The 27,759-nt window shown below is 32.8% G+C and overlaps 2 protein-coding genes across 3 annotated transcripts; both read right to left on the bottom strand.

Moving 5' to 3' along the window:
• Window positions 1-198: 198 nt before the first annotated feature.
• LOC108454842 (protein DETOXIFICATION 12-like) lies at window positions 199-4,314 on the bottom strand. Of its 2 annotated transcripts, none has more exons than XM_053025504.1 (7): window positions 3,717-4,314; window positions 1,741-2,285; window positions 1,568-1,654; window positions 1,373-1,432; window positions 1,020-1,258; window positions 718-923; window positions 199-465 (listed from the first exon to the last, which is right to left on the bottom strand). In XM_053025504.1, exons 1-7 carry the CDS (start codon window positions 3,984-3,986, stop codon window positions 403-405), a joined length of 1,470 nt encoding a protein of 489 aa, XP_052881464.1. In that variant the 5' UTR covers window positions 3,987-4,314; the 3' UTR covers window positions 199-402. The 2 variants fall into 2 exon arrangements, with proteins under 2 accessions (XP_052881464.1, XP_017608931.1); XM_017753442.2 differs by having other exon boundaries at window positions 1,373-1,429.
• A 4,140-nt stretch (window positions 4,315-8,454) lies between these two features.
• On the bottom strand, window positions 8,455-26,751 carry LOC108456824 (DExH-box ATP-dependent RNA helicase DExH5, mitochondrial). The gene is made up of 19 exons (XM_017755515.2): window positions 26,193-26,751; window positions 22,689-22,843; window positions 22,516-22,603; window positions 20,539-20,784; window positions 19,515-19,610; window positions 18,968-19,156; window positions 18,690-18,849; window positions 18,486-18,616; window positions 17,497-17,664; window positions 16,469-16,741; window positions 16,148-16,342; window positions 13,548-13,751; window positions 13,280-13,349; window positions 13,029-13,177; window positions 10,478-10,783; window positions 10,169-10,228; window positions 9,896-10,048; window positions 9,648-9,758; window positions 8,455-9,436 (listed from the first exon to the last, which is right to left on the bottom strand). The coding sequence occupies exons 1-19, from the start codon at window positions 26,625-26,627 to the stop codon at window positions 8,978-8,980; spliced, it is 3,648 nt and encodes a 1,215-aa protein (XP_017611004.1). The 5' UTR covers window positions 26,628-26,751; the 3' UTR covers window positions 8,455-8,977.
• Window positions 26,752-27,759: the final 1,008 nt, after the last annotated feature.

Raw genomic sequence — 27,759 nt, 5'->3', positions numbered from 1 at the left:
AAGAATAGTTTTATGTCACAGATCGCCTGTACGTGCTGAAAGTGGTCTTTCGGGTGTGCAATAGTGAGGGCAACTTGGCAGGCAAGCCACTAGAGGGATTTTCAAGAAAACAAGGGTTCGAGCCTCCTAGAGATGTGGTGAGCTGCTAGAGATTGAGGAAGACTCTATAAGTATGGAGGAATGGTGAAGGTTAGCATCTTTTGAAAAAAAAAAACAGTTATTTCACTTAAATTTGTTAGATAACTGGTATCCCAATTCACTTAAAGTTTACTAATAATAAAATGAATCATGGTTCAGTTTGCCTTAAAGCATTTCAGGAGAGCACGAGTAGGATCAAAACCCAATTTTATTCAATCAGCATTCCCTATTACTGCAGTAATCTCATTAATTTTGCTTGCTTGCTTACATAGTCCCGTACTCTATTGAAGAGCTTCCTTGGAATAGCCTTTCCCTTGCTTTAATTGCCTGCAGTTATCGTAAAAAAATTAGAGATTGAGACTAAACCAAGCAAAGTCAATTCAGTGTAAACAATCTATTAGAAGGCACAGTTACTAGTGTAAAAATGCTGAACAAATAATAGTAGTTGAACTTCTTAATATTAGTCCAATCAAATTTTGTTTTTCCAGTCTAACCTTTGGCATGAAAATAAATAATCAAGCTATAAAAGATTTTGTTTTCGGTTATGTTTATAAAAGATTTTGAGAATGGATGACAAACTTGATTTTCCCAATTTATGCAACTTGTAACAATGGCAAGCAGAATTGTTTGGGTGAAAGCCCCAGATTGTACACCGATCCACAAGCCAACCCCTTTCAACTGTAACCAGAAGGCAAGGATGGCAGCGACTGGGATTCCAACAAGATAAAATGCTCCCAGGTTGACATAAGCTCCTACATGCTGCCATCCACATCCCCTTGCAATACCTGATCCAAGCATGTAACCATTTGTATGACTACTACTATAATTCTTCATCACATGGAAATATACCAATTGTTCACCATGAGGATAACGAGTTTAACCTGAAAGAACCCCCTGCAAGCTGTCAAGAATAACAGACACACAAACCAAGGGAGCCATGGTTGTCACATAATCCACCACTTCCTTCTCGTTGCTATAAACATAACCAAAGACACGTCGGCTTGCAAATAGGCTTCCACTAACTATAAGGGTCTCGAAAACTGTAATCATTAGAGCAGCATACACAGCTACACGTGCTGCTTGGGGTTTCCCTGCACCTAGTTCATTAGAAACTCTAGTACTGTATACACAAATTGAAAATTATTCTTAGTTAAATTATTTTGGTTTGAGAAAGTTGTAATTGTAATCAGTAAACAATTACAAAATAGGTCTATGCATGCATATCAGGGCAAACCTTGCTGCAGCACCAAGTCCATATGGTATGGCATAAAGTGTTGCAATGGTGTTGAGACTGCTTGGGAAAGTTGAAAAACTTATTAGTAGAATAATTATAAGTCAATGGAATTGAAAATTCATAAAATTACAATATCCAATTAAGCTTCGGCTGGTACAAGATGCATCAATCGAAAACAATAGCAACTGAACGTACCACACAGACAAGACGGATGTTTCCAGCTCTGGATTTGGTAAAAGCCCAGATAGCAGGATAAGTAGCTCAAATGACCACCATTCAAGGCTGCAATTGTTCAAATAAGAAGACATTAAGGATCGTCAACAGCTTAGGCATATATATTCAGGTGACGCAAAGAGGAGATAACAGACCAGATCATAACAGCTGAAGGGATAGCAAATCGGAAAAACTCTCTAATTCCTTGGAATAATTCCATTGTTACGGGGGCACGAGTTTTTGTACAGGTGGGAGAGTACCACATGTAAAGTGCAAGGAAAATCGCATTTAACCAATTTGAGATACTAATTGCTAATGCTCCTCCTATATTTTCTAATCCAGACTTGAATACCAAAGCCCAACATAGAGGTATATGTACTACAAGACTAGCACAAGAGCATATGAGCATGGGAGTTATCAAACTCTGCGTTTGAAAGTAGCGAACAAGCGGTTGAAAAGTAGCATAGGCAAAGAGTGCTGGGATAAGCCACAGAATGAATTTACCGGCTTCTTGTGAAATTAAGGGATCTTGACCAACGAATACAAGTAGCCTTCCCATATATAACCATAGGACCGACAGAGGGATGCATACTAAGATCAAACAAAATATAGCAGTGTAGGTATGGATTCCCAGTTTTTGGTATTGTTCAGCTCCATAAGCTTGTCCACACAGCGTTTCCAATGCACATGCCATTCCTAGCTGATAATAACATTCAAATTACAAATTTTAGGAAATTATATAAGTTCAGGTAGTGGTGATCTTTACTGTATCAACTGATCTAGACTCAGCGGCAAACCAATCATTCAATTATTGGATTTCTTTCTTTTATTTGTTAAACTAATTGAGTAACTACGTGATTGAACTGCAAGAATCAACTATTTTCTGTGAACATGTTATACAAGCCAGAAGTTCATTAGATTGTCCAACTCATGCTATGGCAGATTTAGTCATATGTTCATTGCACAAAGCTAAAAGTTTAATACGGTAATGTTACTTTTTAAGCTAAAATGTTAGATGGTTCCTTTCCTGAACAGTAAGCACAACTGCAATCAACAAATAATAAAAACTTATTCGATCATATGGAGAGCCACTTCGAATAAGCCGAACAACAAAAAACAAGAGATGACTCTTTTGCTTAAATAATTTGTTTTGGAAACCATGTATGACTGCACCCATTCTCTATACTTTTACTGTCCACTAGTTAATTAATGTAATTGTTATGATTTTAACCCGATTAAGTAACGAACAAGAAAATAGCAGAATAAATTGAGAAATTGAACACACAAATTTAACGTGGAAAAACCCTTCCAAAGAGGATAAAAAACCACGGGCAAAGATAATTTTACTATAATGGCAAAAGAACGAAGAGTACAAAAGATGGAAATAAAAACTAAAACCCAAAAACAAAGAACCCACAAAACGTAAACATAAAATTCTCTAAATGTGTTATGAGTTCTAATCTCTAATTGGTGTATTTTCTAAGGTTGTAAAAGAGTCTATTTATAGGCTAAATTCATAGATCAAATAATAATAAAATAATCTAAACTAATCAGTGTTTGATTGAAACAAATAAACAGAGTTTAATTAAAAAACTATTTTTTAAATTTAACTGAAAATAGGAGTCGTATTTAACAGTAATCCCGAGAGGTCCAGAACAATTAAATAAAGGCTTATAAATATAAAAATATAGACGGAAAACATGTGATTGGGAGTCAACAGATCCAACCACAAAGAGACAATCCAAATGCAAATGATATGACAAAAATTTCCACTTGACTAAAATCATTGGTTAGATTGACATCAATTTCCAGATGACCAAACTCTATATGAACCATGGTTAGGTTGACAGAATCCTACTTTGAATTGGATACAACCATCTTAAACGAGGAAATATCTAATTTTGGTGTTGAATAGCCACCCAAAACAGTAGGAAGTATTGAAAAGTGTGAAGAAATTCGGTGGATGTTCAGAACCAATTAGAATAAGAGAAGATACAAACAAAGAGACGTAAAATTTGACAATCAGATTATTTAAAACGTCACTATCAATACGACAATGCACAACACCATGTTAATATACTGTCAATATTAACTTTATTTAAAGTAGAAAGAAAAGTGCAAATTGACTTACAAGAAGACTAAAACCGGTGACTCCGGCGAGAGATATGGCAATGGCAGAGCTAGAGAGAGCAAGCTCACCCAGATGACCCACCATCATCGTTGATATAACTTGCAATAGGTACTGTGATAAAGTCACGGCTACCATAGGCCCTGCAAGGTAACCCACCCTTTTTATTTCTTCAACGAAAGCAGTCCAACTTAGCCGCCGATTACTTTTCTCCTCGTTCTCCAACTTGGGAATCAAATTCTCTTCCATGCTGTTCTTCAGCGAGTCTACCATGATGCCCTTCTCTCTTTAAGCTTGAACAGCGTCGCTCACTTACGAAAATGCGGGAGACAAGGGAAAGATGAAAGAGGTTGGCTTTTGGTAGGAAAAGTTATATGTGCCAACGAAAGCAAAACTTGAGAGGACGCATCCCCTCACGTGAGTACGACATGCATTTGTTACTGCAAACAAAAAAACAACAAATTGGAACACTGCACGTAGACTGACTGCAAACTACGACCCTGACTTCTGCTACTGCCTTAACTTGCTTTAGACTAAATTAGTAATAATCCCTGCGGGGTTTATGAATTTTCTTTATATTATCTACATTCTCTTTAGTGTTTACTTGATATCAACTTAATTTAAAAAAATTCAGAATTTAATTACAATAAACTGATCCAAAAATACAGGTAATAAATAGATTTGTTTATGAATGTGTTTAAACTTTCTTCTTTTTCATCCGAATATGAATTTTGAAATATTTTTTTAGACTAACCTTATTAACTCATTGGTTTTTATTTTAAAAAAAAGTGTTTTATCAGAATAGAACTCAGTTAATATTAACTCACCGCTGTTCTTTAAAACCCAAAAAGCTGAACCTTTTTTATTTTTAATTGATATAGATAATAATTGAAAATATAATTGGCCTAAAAAGTGAAAAATAAATAGAAAAGATTTGGGGGAGAAATAATAATAAAGCAACACAATGAATTTCAGTTCTTAGGAGGAGTCAAATGGGAAGCGGAGTTGAATCAACATGGACAAGAGACTGAAGCTTCAAAAATTAGATGAGAGAAATTTCATTTTAGAATGGAGGGTAAAGGTGGTGGGATAGGGATGATGATTCGTTACTTTAATAGTTTGGAGGACTCACTTGCAGATATGCGCAGTATGGGATTGATTTGAAAATTGGAATAGAAATTAGATTCTACTCTAAATTTGGGTTTTAGTTATTATAGATTTTGGGTTTTGGTGTAGTAATATCTTCAAATTTTATAAATATTAGCTTTAAACTCAGAATATTTTTATTTTTAAGAATTTATTTTTATTTTTAAAATTTTAAATTCAAGTGAATTTTAATATTAATTTTTAATTACATAGAGTATTTTTTGTTTTAAAATATTACACCAATCAATTATGAAATTAAAATAAAAAAATTAATTTTTTTGAAATAAAAGACCCTATTTAACTTATTTAAAATATATGATTTAATAATTGATTGAGTTTTAACTCGATTAACATGGACATTGTTGCCGATATAAGAATATTATCTTCCTATTTATTAGTTAAAAGAGACTAAATAATTTTAGACATTGTCTTAAAAAAACCATTATAATAAACTAATGTAATTTTAATTATTTATTTTAAAAACATAGAATTAAGAATAATTTCCTTAAGTGGGGTTTTTTTTTTTTGTCAAATGTGCTAATTAATCTTATTTCATTGTCTTTTGATGTAACCATTTGCTTGGTTAAAAGTTGGTTGCAATCAATTAATTAAGCATGATATTTAATCATAAATAAAAAAATTATTTAATAAAATAAATTAAAATAAAACCTTTAAAATTATAAAAACTCCTGATATTTTTTAATTCTTCTTCTTCCTCTTCTCCATGATTCAATCTTCCTTTTAATTAAAAAAGATTAGATGATATTTTTTTAATTTAGTGATTGTGAATGTATTTTATAGGTAATTTTGAATTGCTTGGGTAAATTACATTATAGGTCATTGAACCTAACATCAGTTTTATATAAGTCAAAACTTTTAATTTCATTAAACTATATCATCAAATTTCTATTATTAACAATATAATTTTATAAAAACTGTGACTTATGTGATCAAATTTGAGATTTCATGTCACGTATGTTTTCTAGCTAATTATTTTATGAAATTACTTGATTTATTTTGTTAATAAAAAATTGGATGATGTAATTTGATTAAAATTAAATATTAATTATTTATAAGAAAATTGATGCTAAATTAAGTGACATGAAATGTAGTTACATTTCATTAAGTAAAATGTTTACTTCTTGTAGTTTTAACTAAGCCATCTAAGCTTGTTTCCTTCTTTGCTAAAACCTTACTTTTAATATAGGAATAATGTCTGTATTTCATTAAATGTTTAACGTGTCACGTATATTTTAAAAATATTTAATGTAATATTTGAGCTATCAATATATATTTTATTATGGTATTTGTATTTTCATAAAATGTTTAATATGGTATATGTACATTAGAAATGTCCAATGTACTACCAAAACTATCAATATGTGTTTTATTATAGTACTTGGTGTTAATTTTATTTAAATCATTCTCTATTTAAGTAAATGGTCTTATTCTCCAAAGAAATTTCCATTAAAAATAATAAGACACATTGATAGTTCATATACCACATTGGACATTTTCAAGGTATAGATATTACATTTAATTTTTTTTTAAAAGTGCAGGTATCAAATATGAAATTATCCCTTTAATATATATGATTGGAGGTTAAATGAAAAAAAATGAAAAGCATTGATTTAGACTATGTTTAAATGGACAATAAAATAAATAATTTTTTATAACTTAATATATTTTTATATAAAATTTCAAATTTTAAATCATTAATATTTTTATATAATTCAATAAATTAGGGTAAAAAGTTGTTTTGTTTTTGTTGAATTAAAAAGATGGGATACGAACAATGATAAATGAAATTTGCAAAAAATTCAACTATAAATTAAACTTGTGGTATCCTTAATGGGTTAAAACTCAATTGTGAAATTATTAAAATATATTATTCTTACAAAATAAATAAATATTATTTTAAAGATATTTTATATTTTTATATAAAAAAATTTAAAAATATGATTCGATAGGATATTTTGAAGATATTTTGTATTTCTATATAAAATTTTTAAAAATATGATTTGATCGGATATGAACTCAAAACACTATAACATTCACTCCCTTTTATTTTTATGTTAATTTTTTATTAATGTGTTATATAATTATTTTCTCACACATCATATTGTGTATTATAACTTTTTCTTGAAGTTGTCGAAGATTATTCTAACCTTGATTAGGATGAAACTTGTATGTAATATCACAAACATGTGTTTTTATGATAGGTTAATATATAACCATAAATAACCAAGTGCTGAGGGACATTGCATTCCCTATGAGAGAATTCAGATTTAAACTCTAAAGATGATATCATTAAAAGGGACAGCCGCAAACCTTGAAAATATCAGTTTTATGGATTGTAATATAGACATGAAGGATACACTTCAATTTTTCTATTCAAATCCTCTTATATTTGAAGCAAACTTTTAAACCTAGGCAAATAACCTAATGCTTAAAAGGATTTAGCGATAAGTGAATTAAATTATTTTTTCAAAACCATAAGGTTTTAAAAAAATCGTTTAATCCCAATAAAAAGTTTTTCAAGAAATTGAAGTGTGTTTGATAAATTAAAAGTTTAAGTATTGAATTTTTCTACTAAATTTTATAATTATTGAATTTATATTAAAAATTGTTTGGTGAATTAATAAATATAGTTACTAAATATAATTATGTTGTTTGATAAAAGTAAATTTTAAGTTTAATTTTTTTAATTTTAATCTTATTAATATAATATTTTATATTATTTTAGATTGTTTTCAATAAAACTACATATAGTAATTTGAATCTCTCTTTTATTTTAAAAGATAATTTATTTTAATATTTAATATTTAATATTTAATAAAATATAATCAGTTTAATATTTTTTACATTAAGTATACTACATTTATATTAAAAAAATCATATGTATTATTTATATTTCAAAATAAAAATGGTAAAACTATTTTCTTATACACTTTCTCCCAAGTCAAGGTTTAGTTTTGTGCAATGTTTTTATTATGTTTCCTAACATTCGTTTTAATTCTAAAATTAAAAGAAAATTGAAAACAAGAAATATCAATCATCTATCCATGCTCATCTTTGATGAAGAGGATCTAGCGTAGTTTTATCCGAAGAAAGAACATTTCAGTGTTGACTCCTAAACTCTGAAAAGAGGATTGGACATCGCCGAGTTCTCACAAAGATGAGTGAGAATGCCTTTGAGCAGACAGAATGATGCAACCGCCAAACATTAACTTAAGTCAACCAGCTTGCCTTAAAATAGAATTAACACCATCTTGAAATAACTCATCCGTTAATTATCAAAGAAAAAAAAAAAACCTGAGCAAAGTTATTTCTGGTGTTTCCTTGTTGGTAGCTATTTTATTCAAAATGTATTATTTTTAGATTCATCTAAGTTCAAAACATATATTATATAATATTTACGTGTATATATATAAACTTTATCCAGGTTTTGTTGCTCAATGGGACAATGTTCAAACCTGAGAGAGGGTGAATGACCGCCCCAGGGCGAACAATCTGAAGAGGCACCAATCTAGCCCAAAAAGGAAAAAAATAAATATAAGTATGGATCTCAAAAATGAAATGAATTGATAACGTATTTCTCACGAGTAAATACCTAGCAACAGCATTTTATCAAAATTATATACAGATAAGAATTGTAACTCAAAAATAGATGAACTCTAGCATAAAGTAATGTAGAACAATCAGCCAATTTTCCTACTTGTTTATGTACATTTTCTGACCCTGAGTAGTATTTGAATTTAGTGTTGCCCCACAAAAAAACTAACGTAATTGATTGCTCCAATCTAAGATCAGCACCATGAAGCAGGTCAATCCTAATCCACTCAGCCTTTGTCAGTAGCCGGCTTACAGGTCGCAATCAAAGATTAAAGCTCCACCATGGGCCTGCTTTTGTTGGTAAAAGCATCAGTATGATGGCAGCCGAAAATTTCAAAATTGTGGTTAAAGTCTTGGCTTTCCATGCCGCAATGCAATTACTTTGTTTTCCACAGAAAAAAGGGGCAATATAACCATGCCAAAAGAACAAATAACGTTTGAACACATCTGCTGGGATCATTGTTCCACACAAAACCCTCAATGGAAGGTCGAGCCATTTTAGATCAGTTATCCCTCTTGCTTTTCTTCAGAAACATCGACGTATAATTGATATACTCATGGCCTGTCCAGGTACCACTCATCAGCCACTGCAAAGCCTCAGCTGCAGCATCCTTTTCCGCACTCTTCTTGTTGTTGCAAGGCTGCCCTATGATTTGCATACCATTGAACTCAACCGTAGCTTGGAACTGATTGTTTTCCAATTGACTTGTCTTGTAGGTTGGCGCAGCATATCCTGCCCTAGTGACCAGTGTTTGGAGCCGACTTTTAGAATTATCACCCCCGGGACCACTCTCTGTCCTTGAAATCAAAGAACGTTGTGGTGGAGCAACAGGCATATTTGATGGTTTAAGGTCTGGACGGCCAAATACAAATCTTCCATCACACTGATCCTCAGAAACCAGCAACCGTATTGCAGAAATGAGCTCATGATGAAGATGTAGGACCATTTGGGGATTCAGTAACTGCCCAAATTCACCAAGGTTGATTAGTAGGAATGAATTTATTAAAATTTAAGATCTAAAAATGAACTAGAACGGAATATGTTTATCAAGCAGGAGCTTAAAGATTTTTTCCACATGGGCAAGTTATAGGAAATAAAGGAAACGGCAGAAACAAAATAGGCAGAATAGAACCAGCTAAGGGAAATTTGGTTTGTCTGAGCTCTCAACTTACTTTATTTTGAATCAGCTCATCAAATTCTCTCCTTAAACTTAGATATTTTTCAGCTATAGCAGGTTGCATGAAAAATTCTAAATACCCTCCCAACATCTTCAAGTGTCCATCCTATTAGAGCAAGAATAGAATTTCACTAAACCACCAGTTATCGAAAATAATTGCAGAAAATTACAAACAAAAAAAGACATGTTACTTGAAGAAACAAAACATCTAGTAATAATTTTAGACAGAGGAGAAAATCTTACAACATCTCCTCTTGAGATGCTACCACCAAACAGGAGAAGCACTGAATCAGAGACAGCTGTTGAATCCCGCAGGAAAACAGAGTTCACTTTTATCTTCTCATTGAAAACCAGCCAAGGATACGGAATTCTAGATTCCCGAGCATTAACAGAGTTCTATAAAATATGATTGTACATTATCACATGAATGCTAATACGGAAGAGAACTAAGTATATCAACTAACTTAGTGACACAGTAATTAGCAGCAAAGAGTCAACAACTAGAAGCAGACTTACCGAGTAAAGAAGTACAGGTCCATCCTCCATAGTTTTCAGTGAAAATGATTTCTCATTATGCTGCACATTAGTCCATGTTAACACTCAAGGAAATTATTAGAGGGAAAAACATGCAAACTGCAAATTAGAGGAAACAGGTCACAATTTAGCCTCTTTAGTTCAAAGCAGAGGACTATCCTTATAATGTTGTATGTGCACGGTAAGTAGCCATAATATTTAATCAGCAAGCCAAGTATAATTTTAATATAAGGTCCCCACTTTGATGAGGTTTGGTATACAAAAGTAGAAATAAAGAAACTAAAAACTCACCACGACAGAGCAAATTCCAGGATAAAGCCCATAACAAATAACTGCTCGGCTGAGATGCTGATCATAGCTCCAGCCATTACAGCTAGTTGCATAGCTGTCAATAAGACCGGTATCCTTGAGCAATGAAAGAAACTCCTCCCTAAGAGAATCAATTGCCTTCATTGATTGTGCAGAAAGAAAATTTTTCCAGCAATAATCATATCCAGCAAGGTCTTTCTCGGCTTCTTTCCAGCCCTCGTAAGCCCGGACAAGTGCAAGGTGGTCACTATGATCATGGGAAAATTGCAACTTTGCAGCCTCTGCAAGCTGCAAGGAGGACAAAAGATCTGTCATATGTGATATAATATTTGGACCTTTATAGGCAAGTTCCTTTCAGAAGAAGTCAATGTGATTCAGTCTCCAGCTCTTTTGGTTATTTTAATTTGTAGATGATATTTGAAAATTATGATTTTACTAATTTAAAACTGTCCCTAATTATATCTTGCGGAATGACTTGCAACCATGCCAGTGGATTAAGCCCGGGAACAAGTGGCAAGGTTTTGGTTAATTCTGCACCAAGGCATGTCATAGAGACTTTGCCCAGGTAGCTCAGACGTGGAGTTTGTAAAGGTATCCCTCAACCATCCTCTGGAGTATAAGAGTGCCTCTAGTGTGCTATTCCACAGATGGTTTTCCTCCATATTCATTAACTGTTGCGAAAGAATTAGTTCTTAACCATCAATTTAGAATTCATTATTCATCACTTTAATGAAAATGACCTACATATTTCTATTGGCTGTACTAGTTACACCTCAAGTCTACATTATCAGGTTTTCGAGGCTCATTTTAGAAGCAAGCAAGTTCCATACAATCTCCATGTACTCACTAGTACTTGGTTACCCTTCACAAGCAACACTCCAACCACCCCAACGTTTTCTTTCCTAATTCCCACAAGTCACTCTAGGTAATTGTTTCCATGCTATTCCAAGTTCTCACTTTAAGCTTCCGATCTTTCTGCCAGCCACGACACTCCATGACCTAGAGTCTGCAACAGTTCTCTTTGCAAATCCTACACCACCCTATTTTATTTGTTTTGGCACAAACTCACTGCAAACCAAAAGGACCCCATACAAATTTTAAACTCATTTAATCATTATGCTTCTAAGGATTCTATTTTTAATACTTAATACACCGTTCCCAATAAACTTCTAATAAAAATATTAAAGACCAAAGAACAGTCAAAAGCCAAGCCATACAGTCTGATGGTCAATCCACACAAGATATGCAAGTTCTTAGGATGTATTTAACACCTTTAAATAAATAACGACCCAGTATCAACCTAGCAATTGTTATACGTGTTTAAGAAGATTAAGGTATAAGGTTAGAATCTCACATCAGACTTCATCACATGTACCAAAAACAAAAAGGGATTAATCAAGAGCAAGGTAGCCTAGTGAATATGTAACTTTGAATGCAATGGCCATCATAAGATACCTTAAAAATACCTCTTTGTTATTCAAAATTTGAAGCTTAAACAGTTCCAAAAGATTAAAAGTAGGTTCTTAGCATATAAGTAAAGTAAGGATTAAAAAATCCATACTAGTCTGATTTTGACAGACCATTTGCAGTTCAAATATTAATAATCACTATAATTACTGCACTTTAAGAGAACAAAATCTCTTAGATACAACAGATAATTGAGCTTCCGACCATTCTACATGATATGAAGTACAAGTGGTCCGCATAAGATTCTCCTTAACTTTCATTTCAAGGGAAATAAGGCAGCGCCTTGAGAATAATAAGGTTACAATCTTAATATAGCATGTGTTTCTCTAGTTAGTCTCATGGTATTATTTTTGTTTCTCATGGTAAAGTCTGTTTTTTTGTGTGTGTTTTCCTAGGGTTTATTTGGTTCAGTAACGTGTCGTTAATTAGAGTAGCTTTTGGTTGGAAGAAAAACAGTTATTTGTTCAGTCTGCTCTTATAACATTGCACCACAAGCAAAGACCTTTAGAAGTGAAATTTCCAGCTTTTATCAGTTGATCAATTAAGTAATGATGACATAAATACCAAAAAGAGAAGGCAATGAAGCTGGCAGTACAGTAACAGAGTTTAATCATTCTTTGTTATGTAATTTTAACAATTCATAATATTTGACCAAAACCATACAACCTTGAAGTAATCATTCTTTTTACTTTTTATTTTTCATTTGCACCCAGAAAATAGTTTCTTGTTTTCATGCACCTTAACTGCCATTAGGAACTCTATTGGATCAAGCACTCTTATAGCTATAAAAGGAAAACTGTTTATGCCACTAAGCATTAAACTGCAATTTCAGAAAGTTAAGCCAACAACAAGCCTTTAATGAAAGATACAATACAAAAACCCAATCCGGAACTACTACACCATTGTTCAAACAACAAATAACCAACATCTCCAAAATTTACCAGCAGATATGCAATCAATCGAAATAAATAGACTCAACCAAAAAGAAAGAGTAAAGAATAGAAGGCTCACGCTCAGGCTACAATCCCACAAAACGATGCAAATGATAAAAGCAAAGCTGACTTACATCTTTCTTGTCTAATGGTGTCAAAAAAGGATCTCTAACACTAAGACCAGCAACAATAGTCAACACAGGATCCAGGCAATTAAGAATAGCACCAAGGATGAGCATCTTCCCAAGTTTTGGCTCCATTGGAAGCATAGTCAAATAACGCCCTGTCAGTCATGTACGTTGAACTAAATGAGGGTACAGTTACAAATAAATTACCAAAACTAAAGAACTTTAATATGGAAAAGCAAAAATATGTGTTCACAAACCCAGCACAGTCAGATTTTCATTCTCATCCAAGGCCCCGATGACTTTTAAATATTCAATGGCATTTTGAACCTACAGTCAGAGTTTAATAAATAAAAACATTTTGGGAGGAACATAAGAGTACAGAACAGTCTACATTCATGCAAAGGTGGCAAATAAGACCTTCAATACTGACATAATCTGAAATTTATAAGGTGCAAAATGAAAGATTTTTGGTAAGGCATTAATATTACAATAAAAGTAAATCCAAGATATCAAATCGAGTACTACCGCCAGTAACTTTGGTGACTGCAATGCCCTTGATAGGAATTCAGATATACTTCCGAGTTTCAAACTTTTGATTTGCAGACAAAGAGACTGCAAAGGTGTTCTCAAAATTTCAGGTAATTGATATTCAGTGAAGGCATCATATACACATCGAGGATAGAGATGGTGACACTCTCCAGGCTGCACTCGGCCAGCTCTTCCTCTTCTCTATATAGACATGCAGGTACAAAACAATACATTAATCAACATAAAGGTAAATAACTGGCAAGCAGCAAGAATGGCTTGTTTCATTTACGAGTTTCTTTCCAGTGAACACATAAAAAAAAGGAAAGAAGAAGGAGAAATCAATGGAAACTGGCTGTCAAATGCATAAACCAAACCAACAAGCCTTGCCCCACATATTTGAGGCTGGTTACAAAAGGACGAGACATAGAAAAATTTATATTGGTACACAAACTGCCTTCAATCATTTACATTAACCATCATCCTCTCTTCAAGTTCTAATAGTTTCATATCATTATTTATCACCTTGAACAATGTCCGTTTTAGTGTCCCTCCAACCTTTTACCCTATGCAGTGTCGATTTGCTCTAACCTTCTAATAGGTGCATCCCTCAATCTTCATCTAATGACCAAACTATCATAAATGATTTTCTCAACGTATCCTCAATAAAAGCTATCCCAACTTGAAGACAAATATCATCATTTTCAGCTTCATTCTTTCTATTCTTACAACACATCCATCTTAGTATCAGCATCTTAGCTACACTGATCTTCTATATATGTTCATATTAATCCAAAATTTTGTAGAATATAGCTAAGCCGAAGAACTTCCACTTCAAACTCAAAAGAATATTGCAATCAAGCAAAACTCCAATTTCACTTCTTCAAACCCAAGCTTTATTCAACGGTTAACATCTCCACCAATCTGCTTTGAATTATCACCTCTTTGTACTTAAAGCACACTGCTAATGGTATCACTTGATCATCAAGCGTGATCACCCTCTTGATCATTATTCCTCCTTTTACTAAATGTTCACTGCACATACTCAATCTAAGTCCCTAAGTTTCTCATGTTTGTTCCACAACTCTAACATGGTATTAACCTCTTTTTTAGTCTTATTAACCAATACAATGTCACCAATAAATAAAACAGACCAAGGCGTTTCATCTTGAATGCCTCAGGTTATATCATCCCTCCATCTCTAATCTTTTCCTCACTCATCCAAACAAACCTATAGATATCTTTATCTCCATCTTTTAACTCCAACCTATCAAAAATACTTTTATACTCTCGCTCTAGCCTACCTTACAACTTTCTCGGCATATTTTTCTAGCTTGCATTACTCAATATTCTTTGTTTCTCTACTTTTCAGTAAATTCTTATAGCAAACTCACTTGTTTTTAACAACTGCCAAATGCATGAGCAATAGAAATTATACAATTAGATCATCTATCTAATGGCAGTTCTTCTGTAAGCAAAAAGTATAGATATACCGTATATTCATACATATCTTAGTCTCAAATAAAACTTGCATTAGATGCTTAGCATTCCAATTCAACACAGATAAGAAACAAAAGACTAAAACCCACAACGACAAGTCATTTCAAGAGTCAAGAAAGATGAACATGTTTGGCTAGAAGCAAACAACTCATTTTCTAGAAGATTCTTGAAACGATCATACAATCAAAGAGGAATCTTGTTAAGGTGATGAAAATGAAAAAAATAGCTGAACTTGAATCAATAGCAACAAACACTAGAGAAAAAGTTCACCATGGGCAAAAGGGCAATCAATGTTATTAATGTGAGCACCTAGGTGCTGCCTAGGCACTATGTCTTAGTGCTAGACAAAACAAGCACCTCAATGCCTTTCGGGTGAGGCATACTACGCCTATGCACACTTTTGTAAGGTGACAAGTGCAAAGAAAAAAAAAAAAACCTAACAGAAGCTCTCTTTAGTTTCTTGTAGCTTTTATTTTTTTTTCATTAATCACACCTTTAATAGTGAAAAAGGGACAATAACAAACTCCTTGGTTTCTCAATGTTTGAATATTCAACAACAAATAGGGGAACATAAGAACATCATGCGTATTGAACAACAAATGAAAAAAAAATGCATCTTTTGTTGGATAAACTGGACCACACTAAACCCTGCCCCTTGAAGATTGAAGATTCATGAGAGTTTAGAAGCCATACAAAAGACACATACAAGCCAACCAGAAACTCAATATTTAACTATTTCTCTCGTTCCGCATGTTTCACATTTGACACAAAGATGCAGTATACAAAGATCTTGTGCAACCTATTAGCATTCATGTCCTCTAAGAAATTGATTTATTTGACAAATTTTATTTCAATTACTCGTAGAAGAAAAAGATTCATCCCCCAAAAAGCACCTAGTGCAAATTATTAATAGCCCAGCAAAGTATTCTTAACAAAAAGTAAGAAACAAATCTTCATATTAAAGGTCATAAAATGAACATTCAACAAGAGTCAAATTATATTAGACAACTTTTATGAAAGAGGGAAGACAAATTATTAACAGTCAGTTTTAACCTCAACATAGATTAGAGATCATACATGCAATCAGATGGTAGCCTTACTTGTTGAGTAGAAACCTTGGAAACCCATGATGGTAGCAAACAAGGAGTGTTATTCAATGCGTCGTACGATGTCTCCTTGGCCTTTCCACAATCAAGAACAAAAACAACATCATTAATTGTTATGCTTGTCTCAGCAATATTAGTAGTTAATACTATTTTCCTCACTCCATCTTCAGGCTCTTCGAAAATTAACTTCTGCAAGAATCCAAAAAAAAAAAAAACTTATTTAGAATTAAATTATGGATAGGAAGGAAGAATGGCAAAAAATGCTAGCCAGACACACCATCTTAGAATATATGCTAAACAAAGAATGAAGATTACCTGCTCAGAACTCGCCATAGAACCATGGCAAGTAAGTAGCAAAACTCGACTAGGATCTCCAAGGATTGGATGAGCTTGCAGCTTATCCTTCAGAGAACTTATGTCATCCCACCCAGTCATAAAGACTAGAACTGCACCGGGCCTCTCATTCTCACAGATATAGGATAAAAGATATTCTATGAGATTAAAACCAATACAATCAGGATTCCAACATGACAAAGACTCCTGAGTCTGACGGCTGAAATCCTTAAAATCAGCTGCCCGGAGCGCATCCTATTATATATTTTCAAAATAAAGAAAAAAAGAAAGGAATCATAGAGTGCAGTATTCCAAAAGCAGCAACAAGCAATGAATAAAAAACCAAACTGGATGTATCGGTGAGACCTACGGGTCACATGTCAAACCATTAAATATATGATTTTAAGTAATTAACATATATGGCCTTAATATGGCATTTAATATATACTATATTTTGTCACACCCACATCATGGGTGAAAGAAAAACTTAAATATTAAATTATATTTATAAAAGATTTAGTCAACAGTTAAATCATAGATAAAGTGGTAAGATACTTGTAAATAAATTCTTTTTAAGCTCAAGTTCGATCTTTAGATATTTTATTTTTAGATGTTTTATTTAAACATTACTAAAAGACGAAAACACCATTATATTAATATTTATTATTTCTATTTAATTGTTTTTAAGTAATTTTGCAGACTGAGTTTGTTTCGAATTGACTCGTAACACCAATTCAGACAGGCACATTATATATAAGCACATTATATAAAATCAATAAAAGAACCGGTTTTTAGTCCCAAAGAAAATAATGAATCAGGTTTCTACCAGTTTAATCGAGTCCTTTACCGGTTAAACTGGTTTTTTATGGGTTGAACCAGTTTTCTATCAGTTCTCAACTCTTAGGTATTTTTATATGTACCAAATCGAACAGGCCACCAGTTCCCAATTGAACCAATCAGACAAACCGGTCCAGTTCGGTTTTTACAACATTAAAAAGAAGTTTGCATACCTCAACAGAAGAGACAATTTGGCTCTTCCTCTTTCTCGGGGCTTGCTTACTCATTTTCCACATTCTTTCTTGTCCATAATCATCAATTTGATTAGATGGAGTCAACCTATAACCTGTCATTTCCAAAATATTCTCCAAAAAATGTGTTCGAACTGGGTACGTAAAACCCTAAATAGAACAAGAAAAAAAAATCAGCAATACATTTCAAATTCTGGATAACCCCACCAGAAAGCAAGTCAAATCTAGAAGACCTTAAACAAGTGACATATATTCTGAATGCATGCTTTGAAAATTGACAAAAAAGAATATCAAAAGTCTAATTTAAACATGACAGAAAACTATGGAAAGCAAAAATCTCTCTTATCAGAAGAAACTGAAGGCCAAAAGAAAGATCAATTAGGAAAAGGCCGAAAAAGAAAAACATAACAACAACCTGCAAAATGGAGATATGGGAGACAGGTGAAACATAGAAGATTTATGCCATCACTGTGAAAGTTTAGAATCAGAATAAAAGGGAGAATTAAGGCCCTAATATATATTAAATTAGTTTAAACATAACAAGGAACTGATCAAAAGCAGACAAAACATAAAAATGGCATAAGGTTCAGCAGCTAATCAAACTAGCTAAAGATATCACGAGTAATTACCCATCTGTAGCAAAGGACAAAAGACAATAACCAATTATCTGAGTCAAAAGTGTTCCATTAATATCTTAAAGCACAAATGTAATGAAATTAAAAATTTATAGATACTTATAAAGAAAGTTCTTCCACATTTTGAAAAAAGTAGGAAGGTTAAAAAAGAAGAAAAAAAATATGACAACAATCTTATGTATACAAATTTCAATGTCGTTTAAATATCTTTCGTCATATCTCAACTAGCTCATTCATAAAAAGCACTTCAATTAAAAGCCAGTAGAGTGGCAAATGGATCCAAATAAATCTGCCTCTCGAAATGAAACTATTGGTGGAACTGAGTTTGCAACTTACTGGAATGTGGATTAAAGGTGCCCCATCAAAATACGAGGAGAAAAGCTCAGCATCCAAAGTTGCACTCATCAAAATCAGCTTTAATTCTGGGCGGCGAGGAAGGAGATCTTTAAGGACAATGAGTAGGAAATCTGACATTTTAAATATTATATTAGAAACATTTTTCACTGACTATAAAACTAAGACACCAATTTCACATATTACCTTCGTTCATCCCTCGTTCATGAATCTCATCCACAATGACATGAGTTACACCTTTTAAATTTCTATCAACTAGTAGCCTTCTCAACAAAATGCCTGTTGTGCAAAAGAGAAGACGGGTATCCCTCCCTTTAATACCCTCAAGCCGTACTTTATATCCAACCTTCAAATAAAGCCAATAATGAGAAACATTACCCAATTTTCTTTAAAAAAAAATGTTTTAAACAAAGAATGTAACAGATTAGGCAAATGTCCTAGGCAGCTATTTCTTAGAAACTAACAGATTCACCCAATTTCTCTCCTCTTTCTGAAGCAACTCTTTCTGAAACAGATATAGCAGATATTCGCCTAGGTTGCGTACATATAATGCTACAAAAAGCTCCGCGCGCAGAATCTATCTCAGATTCTAAAATAAATTGGGGAATTTGTGTGGTCTTGCCACATCCTGTTTCACCTGAGATAATAACAACCTGCAAAACACGTTTCTTTTTGTTACTACAAAACATATAAGAAAAATATAACATGTCTACATAACTGAAGTGGTGTTTCTTAACAAGTTGAGCCTGTATGAGTAGTGTTTCTTAATGAGTTGAGCCTGTATGAGTGACCCAGCTCATTTAACTAACAAAAGATAATATAGCCTCAAGGTCAATTCATTAGTTAAATAACAATCCAAGTAGTGTTTCTTAACGAGTTGAGCATGCATGAGTAACCCAGCTCATTTCTGCTCCAATGGAACCCAATATGTTCATGAATACAACAGTCTTTTACCACTAATTCCTGCAGAAGCAAGCAACTAAACTCAAAGAACTTCTAAAATTAACACACCTGATTCTGTAAAATGGCAATCAATATGGTATCTTTCTCTTTATAAGCAGGAAGATTTTGACGGAATTCTAGCATTTCTCTTCCTTCAAGAGACTCCTACAAACATGAATGAAGTGGAAAACACAATCAAAATAGTTCAAACCAGCCAAGGCTATTCTAACCTTAGAAGCCAAATCCAGCCAATTTCTTGTTAAGGCCTTAAGATCCCTTGTACAATTGTGGCAGATGACAATGAGGTATTGTTGGCATAAAGAATAGAAAGAAATTCAGAGGACAAAAGAGAAAAGATAAGGAAAGAGAGGAGAGAAACAAGTAAAAAGATATTAATGGACATTGGAATGTTACCTAGTTAGCTAAATTGCACCCATCATCAAAATTGAGGTTTTCACTGTACTGAAATAGAATATCAAGGAAAGATGGGGGACTTATTCCAATTTTGGGTAAATTTAATGAGTATATTTAGGTACTATGCCCAAAGAAGTACTCAATCAAAAAGGTGGTACTTGATTAAATCTATCACTCCAACTCTCCTTTTATCATATGATTATTTGAGCCCCTTAACTATTATTTGCACCCAATCAAGCCTTCTTAGAATGAGAAACTGCCACATGACCCACATGACCATAAAGAAACAATTATAAAGCAGATACCCGTCCTTGAATAAAAAATTAAATAGTAAAGAAACAATTTCCTCCCAACCAATATATTGAAATTATTTTTTCTCCACCTCATCTGGCACGTGGCAGATTATATCACATAGTGGATTCATGTAATATAGCAGTTTCATATTTCAAGCAAGCTTAATTGGACATAAATAACAGATAAGGACTTAAATTGATTACAAAGGATAAGGTCTCATGTGATAGATTCAATTTAAGTTCAAGTCTTTTTTATGTTTTAGCCAATAATAAAATAGCAGTGCAGCAGAACAATCATCAATATTCTAATATAATGGGCAGATATGAGATGCTATAACTAGGCAATAGCAAATATCTATATGTACAATCATCAAGGTAAAATGAACCTGCCACGCTTGTTGCTGATCACGCAGCAGTGAACTTCTCCGCAAAAGAATTTTCTCCATAACAGCTGTGCCAGATGCTAAAGGCTCTGGCTGCTCAAAAAGTCCTTCTTCAGTAACTATACTGCTATTACTGCTTGATCTTGAAAAACAATTATCCGAAAAGCTTTCCTTATTCCTAGACTTTTTAGAAAGGTACTCTCCAAGATAGGCATTGACTCTCTTCAACAAACCAAAATTTAAGCTCATCTGTCATCAAATACAAAAGGCCTCAATATTATACATATAAGAGAACTGCGCTATCAAAGTCAACAAAAGGTACACTAACAAGCACCACCAGAGAACATAATGGGTAGAAGGTATCGAACTACGAACACAACAATATGGTAACTTCCAAAAGCTAGGACAGCCTAAAGCTGGGATAAGTGACAAACCCAAAGATATACATACAAAGCTAGGTTCAAAATTGTGATCACAAATGTGAACGCATTTTCAGTCACGTCACGTTTATCATGATTGCATACATAAAAAATGCTATCACAACCATTTTAGCAATAGCGATAGTGAATTTTTTCCACTATGCACAACTTACCATATAACATAATAATTATAATTATAATCATATACTTTTCTTTTTAATGTTTTTAAAGTGATTTATGACACTGAGATTTTATTTAAATAATTATTCATAATTCTTTCTATTATAGTAAAATATTCATATTGAGAAAAGGAAATTCTTATATTTATTTTAATTCAAAAAAAACATTCTTATATTTATGAATTTCTAGGAATATTAATTCAGCAAACCAAACATGTTGATTGCCAAGTGTTCATGTTTAATAATATTTCAAACATAATATTATGATGTCCATTAAGAATAGTATCTCCAAAACTATAAAAATACATCTTAGTAAAATTTCAGCATGGCGCACCATTTCTAGTTTTATGAGAAATATGCTCATTGAAGTATGTAATTCCCCTTCTACAACTTCGCTATGAAGTTCGCATGAAATATTTCCCAATTTGTCAGAACAAATATTGTGGCACTGCAGCTGCAGCTCCCTTGAGCAGCACTGCAGCAGCCATGTGATAAAGAACCCACAGATTTCTTATGTTGGCCTCACTAGGAAAGGTCGCGCTGTGAAGCCTTTGGACCTTTACTTCAGGACATTTTAGGGTATTTTTGGAGACTATAAGATTTCAATGAGATTTAAAGTGAAGGCATGATCTTGTGTTCTTTATTTCATAAGAAACTCAAAACCTTGTTACAGTTTGATTTAGTATTAGTTTGCTAAATTTGTTATGTGCCAATTGCAAGGTATGGGACTTGGAACTCACTCGGGAAGTATGGGATTTCCTGCCGAGGTTTATATCGAGCTAGGCTCTCCAACCTCAATAGCTAGCTTTTGGGGTGTGGTTCTACAAAGGTCCGTATCAAAATTAGTTTCAGATTTTAGAATTAATTGATTTTTTGAATAAAAACTTAATTATGAATTTCAGTACTTAGTAAGATTTAGGTATTAATCCTCGTGGGTCAATACTTGTCACCTTATTACTAGTTAACAGTATATGTGCTAGTGTGATAAATCCAACAAAAGTACATGTTTAAAATCCATGAAAAATAACACTATTAAAAGAAGAATAACATGTGGTCTCAGAATAATTTTAAGATTTCTCTATTAATTTTTTCCCTTAAATTTGTTGATTAACAACTATTTGCTAAATTACAACTTTAGAGTAAATATTAAACAGGACAAGAGTTGTGTTCATTTTCTGCATGTATCAGTCAACATATAGTCCCACTTAAAGCATAAGAATGGAACAAAACCAACTTTTTATGTTTTAGGTAATGAGTACATTATGGGTAAATATCCAATACGTTGAAGGCCTGATAAGGATACAAAACCAATATTAGAAGATAGCATCATAGTATTGGTGTTTCATAAAGGAGAGCATAGATGAAAGAAATTGCAGGAGTACCTCCCTCTGTGGACGCTTATCATCCAGGTCAAATCTGTAGTTAGGCAGGGGAACCTTACTGAAGACAGCAACTTTGGAATAAAGATGGCTGTCAAACATAATTTGCAATGAGAATCCCCACATAACTAAGAGCATTTATGTACAAAAACATCTATTTTGATCAACAGAGATACCTATACAAACCCATTCTGCTTGCCAAAGCTGCTATTTGCTCAAAGTCTCGCCTGTCCTTCTTCTCCCTTGATACTAACTCCTGTTTCCCATCATCATGTAGTAGCATGGCTAGCTTTTGCTTCCACTCTTCAATGTTAGCTTCATCGAAGGTACCCTGGAAAACGAAGCATGCAGAAATGAAATTATAACAGCCTTCATGCAACAAAGCTCAAGTTAACAACAAAATTTGAACAGAAAAGTTAAGATACAAATTAATAACTTATAAAAAAACACTATAGGAACATTCTCCCAATGATCTCATCTCACCCTTGATAAACACATCTTAATGCATCTTCTATTTTTTCCTTATTTTTTTTCTTTTATGAAGGTTTAAGGGAATTACTAATCATTAGTACTGATGAATGAGCTCATTTAAAAGCCAAATCCTAGAAGTATCAGGGACATATATATCTTAACACATAATCTCAAGCTTTACATGCAATAATGAAGAAATTAGTCAATGCTTTTGCTTCAGCTAAAGTGGGCTTATTTATTCGCGTAATACAGAAGTAGAAACGGTAAACAATGCAGTAGCCAAAAAAAAAAATAGTACAATAATAAAACATAAACAGAACAAAGGCAAAAAATTGAAGTTGGAACAAGAACAAAAGGGTTTATTGAGGCATTAATAAATAAGATCCCACTACAGTTGCCTAGTGTTTGTAGAAGACTATCTATGGTCTGTTTGGTCTTGCTGCTATTTCTGTAAGACATGTTGTTTGAGTCAAGCAGTTCCAAAAGATCTGTAAAAAGAAGTTAAAAATGCATTTAGCAACATTAATGCAGAAGTGCTATAGAATATTAAAGGTTAAGATCTAGTTTTCTTTTATATATTTTAACAGGTAAAAAGTAAAATATTCAACTTATTCTAATAAATTACACGTTTTTAGATGAAGAAAAAATAAAGAAAGAGATAATTGTCACTTTAAACAAAAAAAAAGTAATTTCAATAGAAAAACGAGGTTAAATAACAACAATGAATGTCAAATAATATGATGTCTCTATAATTTCATGAAAAAAATATAGAAATATAAGAAAGAGTGTAAGAATATTTCTTTAAATATTTGTCATTAAACATTTAGCACTTTTTGGAGAACCCTGATTTATAGCTTCCTCTAGAAGACCAAATGGGTGTCCCGCATAAGCTAAAAACCTCAAATTTTGAGAACCAGAGAGCTTTTACTTTTGCAGTAGAAAAGCTATTCCATAAGTAGGACAAACACCAACTGATGCTACGTTCACAGCAGCTTTTACTCCTAGTCCTTGGATACACAAAAACTGATCCAATCAAACTCATTAAAACCTAAGATACTAGTCACATGACCCCTTAATGTGAAAAGGAAAAGACATAACTACAAACTGTAAATTGAAGACAGGAAATATAAAGAAGTCATATCATGATAACCAATTTAAATAAGTTCTAGAATGCTGCCGCATCATTCAATCAGCATCAGGAGTTTGTTCTGCTGTTACAATAAAATGACACCCCATTACCAGCAAGGTTCAACTTCATCTATTTTAAATGTATATGATAATTTTTGTGCAGTCCATACATTGCAACTAAACATTGTTTATAAAGAAAAGAGGACAGACATAAAAATAGAAAGAATCTTAGCAATCAACTGATTGTGAGTTAGGGAATCTCTTATTGTCACAAATTCCAAAACCAACAAAGGTGGTCAAGCTACAATCTTCGCTCTTCATTGAATTGGGAATTAAAACAAAAGCAAAAAAGTTTTAAAGAGAAAAACCCATTATTTTATCATTAATGATAAAATTTTAAAATGTTGTTAAAGCCAAACTGCAAAGAGATGTAAACATACCTGTATTTATCATCAAATTATATGTATGCATATATTACGTGGTTAGTTCTCACAACACAATATATACTTAACCTCAAAGGATTAATAGAGTAAAAGCCTCCATAATGAATCCTAAAATTTAAATCCCATGAAGAAAAATATTACTAATCTACACCCTTATTTTGCAAGTAGCTGACTGCAACAACATCATATATAGGCAACAACATGGGCATCCCTAACACTATTTGGATATAAGTCAGTAAAGGAAAGGAAAAGAAAGCAAATGAAATTATACATGCTTCCCTTGTTGGTACAACTAAAATAAGTGAGGGGAGGGGATGTTCACATTCATTGTTCTGTTAAATAGTGGAAAGAAAAGAGTGCATTATACAAGTTTTACGCCAAATTAAAGAAAAGAAGAAAGATTACAAGTCAAATGAGAATAAAAGAATTACCATGATTTAAATTTTCACATGGTAACTTTTCTTAATGGAGAAACAAGTAGTCTACGTGAAAAGAGTTGGTCACATTCATATATATGACTACTTCCATGAAAGAAAAATGAAAAATGAGTACTAAGAATTGGTTAATAAGTTTTAGATGCGTTGTATACTTCACATGTGACATTGCCACTTTGTTTGGATTGCCAAACAACTAGATGAAGAAACTTCAACACAAGGAAATATGATTACATACAGCTGTGCAGGAATTCAGAGAGTTTAGGATGAATATAGAAAGGGTAATATGCACGTACCAAACTTTAAAATGTCTTTTGGCTTTCCTTTCCCTCTTTTCCGACCAATTTGGGGAATTGAAACATCACATTTGTTAGGGAAAAGGATGATATAGGTAATTCCTGGCTTAAGCTTACTCTACTCTAAAAGTTATCCAAACAAGAGGGAAACAAAGTGTCCCCCCTTTCCCCACTTCCCTTTCATGCCTATCTTCTCAATCCAAACATAATGTTAATGTGACCAAGCCACACACGATGGGCTTTAGCATAGTATTAGTCTTGAGTTTATTAGGAGTGATATTTAGAGTGAAATTCACTTGGTTATAATCTTAAATTTTATCCTCATGCATGGTTGCACATAGGTCAAAGCCATAATCTGAGGACATTTCAGTCCAAAAAGGTATCCAGATAAGCTATTCAGAACAAGCAAATTAGTAATCCTCAGCAACAATATTTTCAATTAATCATATATAACTCCAAACTGAAAGTGCTCGCCACTCATTTTACTTTTTTTAGCTCCATCAAATGTTCACCATTTGAAATATTAAAAGGACGGCTTAAATGGTTACTTTTTCTTATTGATCCCAAGTCAAAGGCCCAGAAGCAATGCAATGCCTCAAGAACTTTCAGAAAGGCATGCAGTTCTGACCTACGGAAATCATATCCCAATTCCACTTACTTTACTTCTAAAGCCAGGAAATATTTTCAACTTGTTTTCTCATTACCAGAAATCGGAAACCTTCATTGCTATGAATATGAGAAACGAACCACATAAAGTGTGATATCTTTTAAAACAAAGAATTAAATTAGCCTAACCCGACGCCAAAAAACAAGAATTTAATTTCCGCCAATAAACAATCAAACACAAGAACTTCATTTTACAGGAAAAATTGCCGAATGGAAATATGTTAAGTATGAAGAGAACTAACCGATTGCAAAGACAAATCCAGCTGGCGATCAGAGACATTCTCGGAAATCCCCAGACAGTAAGCCGAATTATACTGTGCATTTTGATTATTACTGCTTTTACTACCATTATTGTTATTATAAGTCCCTTGCTGTTGCTGTTGCTGTTGCTGTTGTAAGTGTGGCAAAGAAGGAGGAGAAGCAGTGCCCTTAGCGTTCAAAATGGGTGTGTTTTGGTGGTCGCGAAGCTTGGAGAGAATCGCGGGGGCGGAGGAGTTCTTGGTAGCATTTTGGTTGTTAGGAGATGAGATGAGACGGTGGTGGGGAGGGACGTAGACGGCGCCGTACAAGGACGGAGGCCGATCCTTCATCGTCGGAGAAAAGAGTGAGGGTTTTATGGTGTGGGTGAGAAATTGTGAAGAGAAAGGAAGGAAATGCGGAGAGTAAGAGGGGGGCATTCACGGTAAGCTCCAAAGGTTTTAGATTCTTTCTTTGGTTGGTAAAATTGCGTTTGCTTTTTGTTTTATACTAGAATTAACTCTATGCTGACTCACGCTCGGGCTTCTTAGATTTCTTTCAGATCAAAATATACTGTTAGTTTCTTACTCAAAATATAGGTTAAATTCTGCTATTAATATATATATATATATATGCATATTTAGTTATGGATTTAATTTTTATATTTTAATTTAGTTATTTTAATTTTATATTTTTAAATTTAAAATTCACACCTTAAATTTATTAAGTTATATTTTATTAATTTTAAAATTGATGCGATAAATAGGGCAAAACCAAAAATATCTTTTAAATGGTGAAATTAAATTATAATTTTTACGATACTAAAAATTTAATTTTACTATTTTAATAGCCTATATTTTTATAATTTTAAATGATCAAATTAAAATTGTATCATTTTTAGAGATGCCAAAGTACAATTTTACATGTACTATTTTAAAAATTTTAAAGGACCTAAATGAAAATTTTTTATTTCAGGGGGGTCAGGGGCCTTATCAGCCCCTAGTTATGCCACTGGCGACAAACATATTACCATATATATAATGTCATGTCAGCTAATTATTTTCACATATTATTCACTAAAATCCAGTTAATAGATTAACGATTGTCATTTTCATAAAAACTGAAATTTCAAATTTTGAAAAGTATAGGAAATTGGAATGATCCAATTGGAGAATATTGAGCAAATCTATAATTGTAAGCATACTACAAAATTAGTAATTTAATTTAACCAAATGAAATTTGATGTTATTGTTTGAGTCAGATTAAAAATCAAAATTCAAAAAGTATAAGAATTAAAAGTTACCAATTCGAAAAGCACAAAAACTATAATTAATCAAATTAAGTATAGAAACTAAATTTATAACTTTCACAAAGTACATAAACAAATCGCGGAATTTAACCTAATATATATATGGTGCACATGAATAAAAGACAACTAAGTAAAATATATTTTAAAAGTAAGTTAATAATTACAGTGACTCCTGAACTCAGCAATTTGTAACTATTTGGTACCTAATTTTTTTTTTTGACATAATTGGCAACTAAACTTGGAAACCGTAAGCCAAGTTGCTA

Source organism: Gossypium arboreum, chromosome 3, assembly GCF_025698485.1.
Source record: "Gossypium arboreum isolate Shixiya-1 chromosome 3, ASM2569848v2, whole genome shotgun sequence".
Taxonomy (NCBI): domain Eukaryota; kingdom Viridiplantae; phylum Streptophyta; class Magnoliopsida; order Malvales; family Malvaceae; genus Gossypium; species Gossypium arboreum.
This window is presented reverse-complemented; position numbering and strand designations above follow the sequence as displayed.

Coding starts and splice junctions, on each gene's coding strand:
- LOC108456824 (XM_017755515.2), bottom strand. CDS start 26,627: ATGCCCCCCTCTTACTCTCCGCATTTCCTTCCTTTCTCTTCACAATTT. Junction 22,604..22,688: donor AGCAGAATGGGTTTGTATAG/GTATCTCTGTTG, acceptor TATGTTTGACAG/CCATCTTTATTCCAAAGTTG. Junction 19,611..20,538: donor ATCAGCAACAAGCGTGGCAG/GTTCATTTTACC, acceptor TCATGTTTGTAG/GAGTCTCTTGAAGGAAGAGA.
- LOC108454842 (XM_053025504.1), bottom strand. CDS start 3,986: ATGGTAGACTCGCTGAAGAACAGCATGGAAGAGAATTTGATTCCCAAG. Junction 1,433..1,567: donor ACATCCGTCTTGTCTGTGTG/GTACGTTCAGTT, acceptor AACTTTCCCAAG/CAGTCTCAACACCATTGCAA. Junction 466..717: donor GCATAAATTGGGAAAATCAA/GTTTGTCATCCA, acceptor CGATAACTGCAG/GCAATTAAAGCAAGGGAAAG.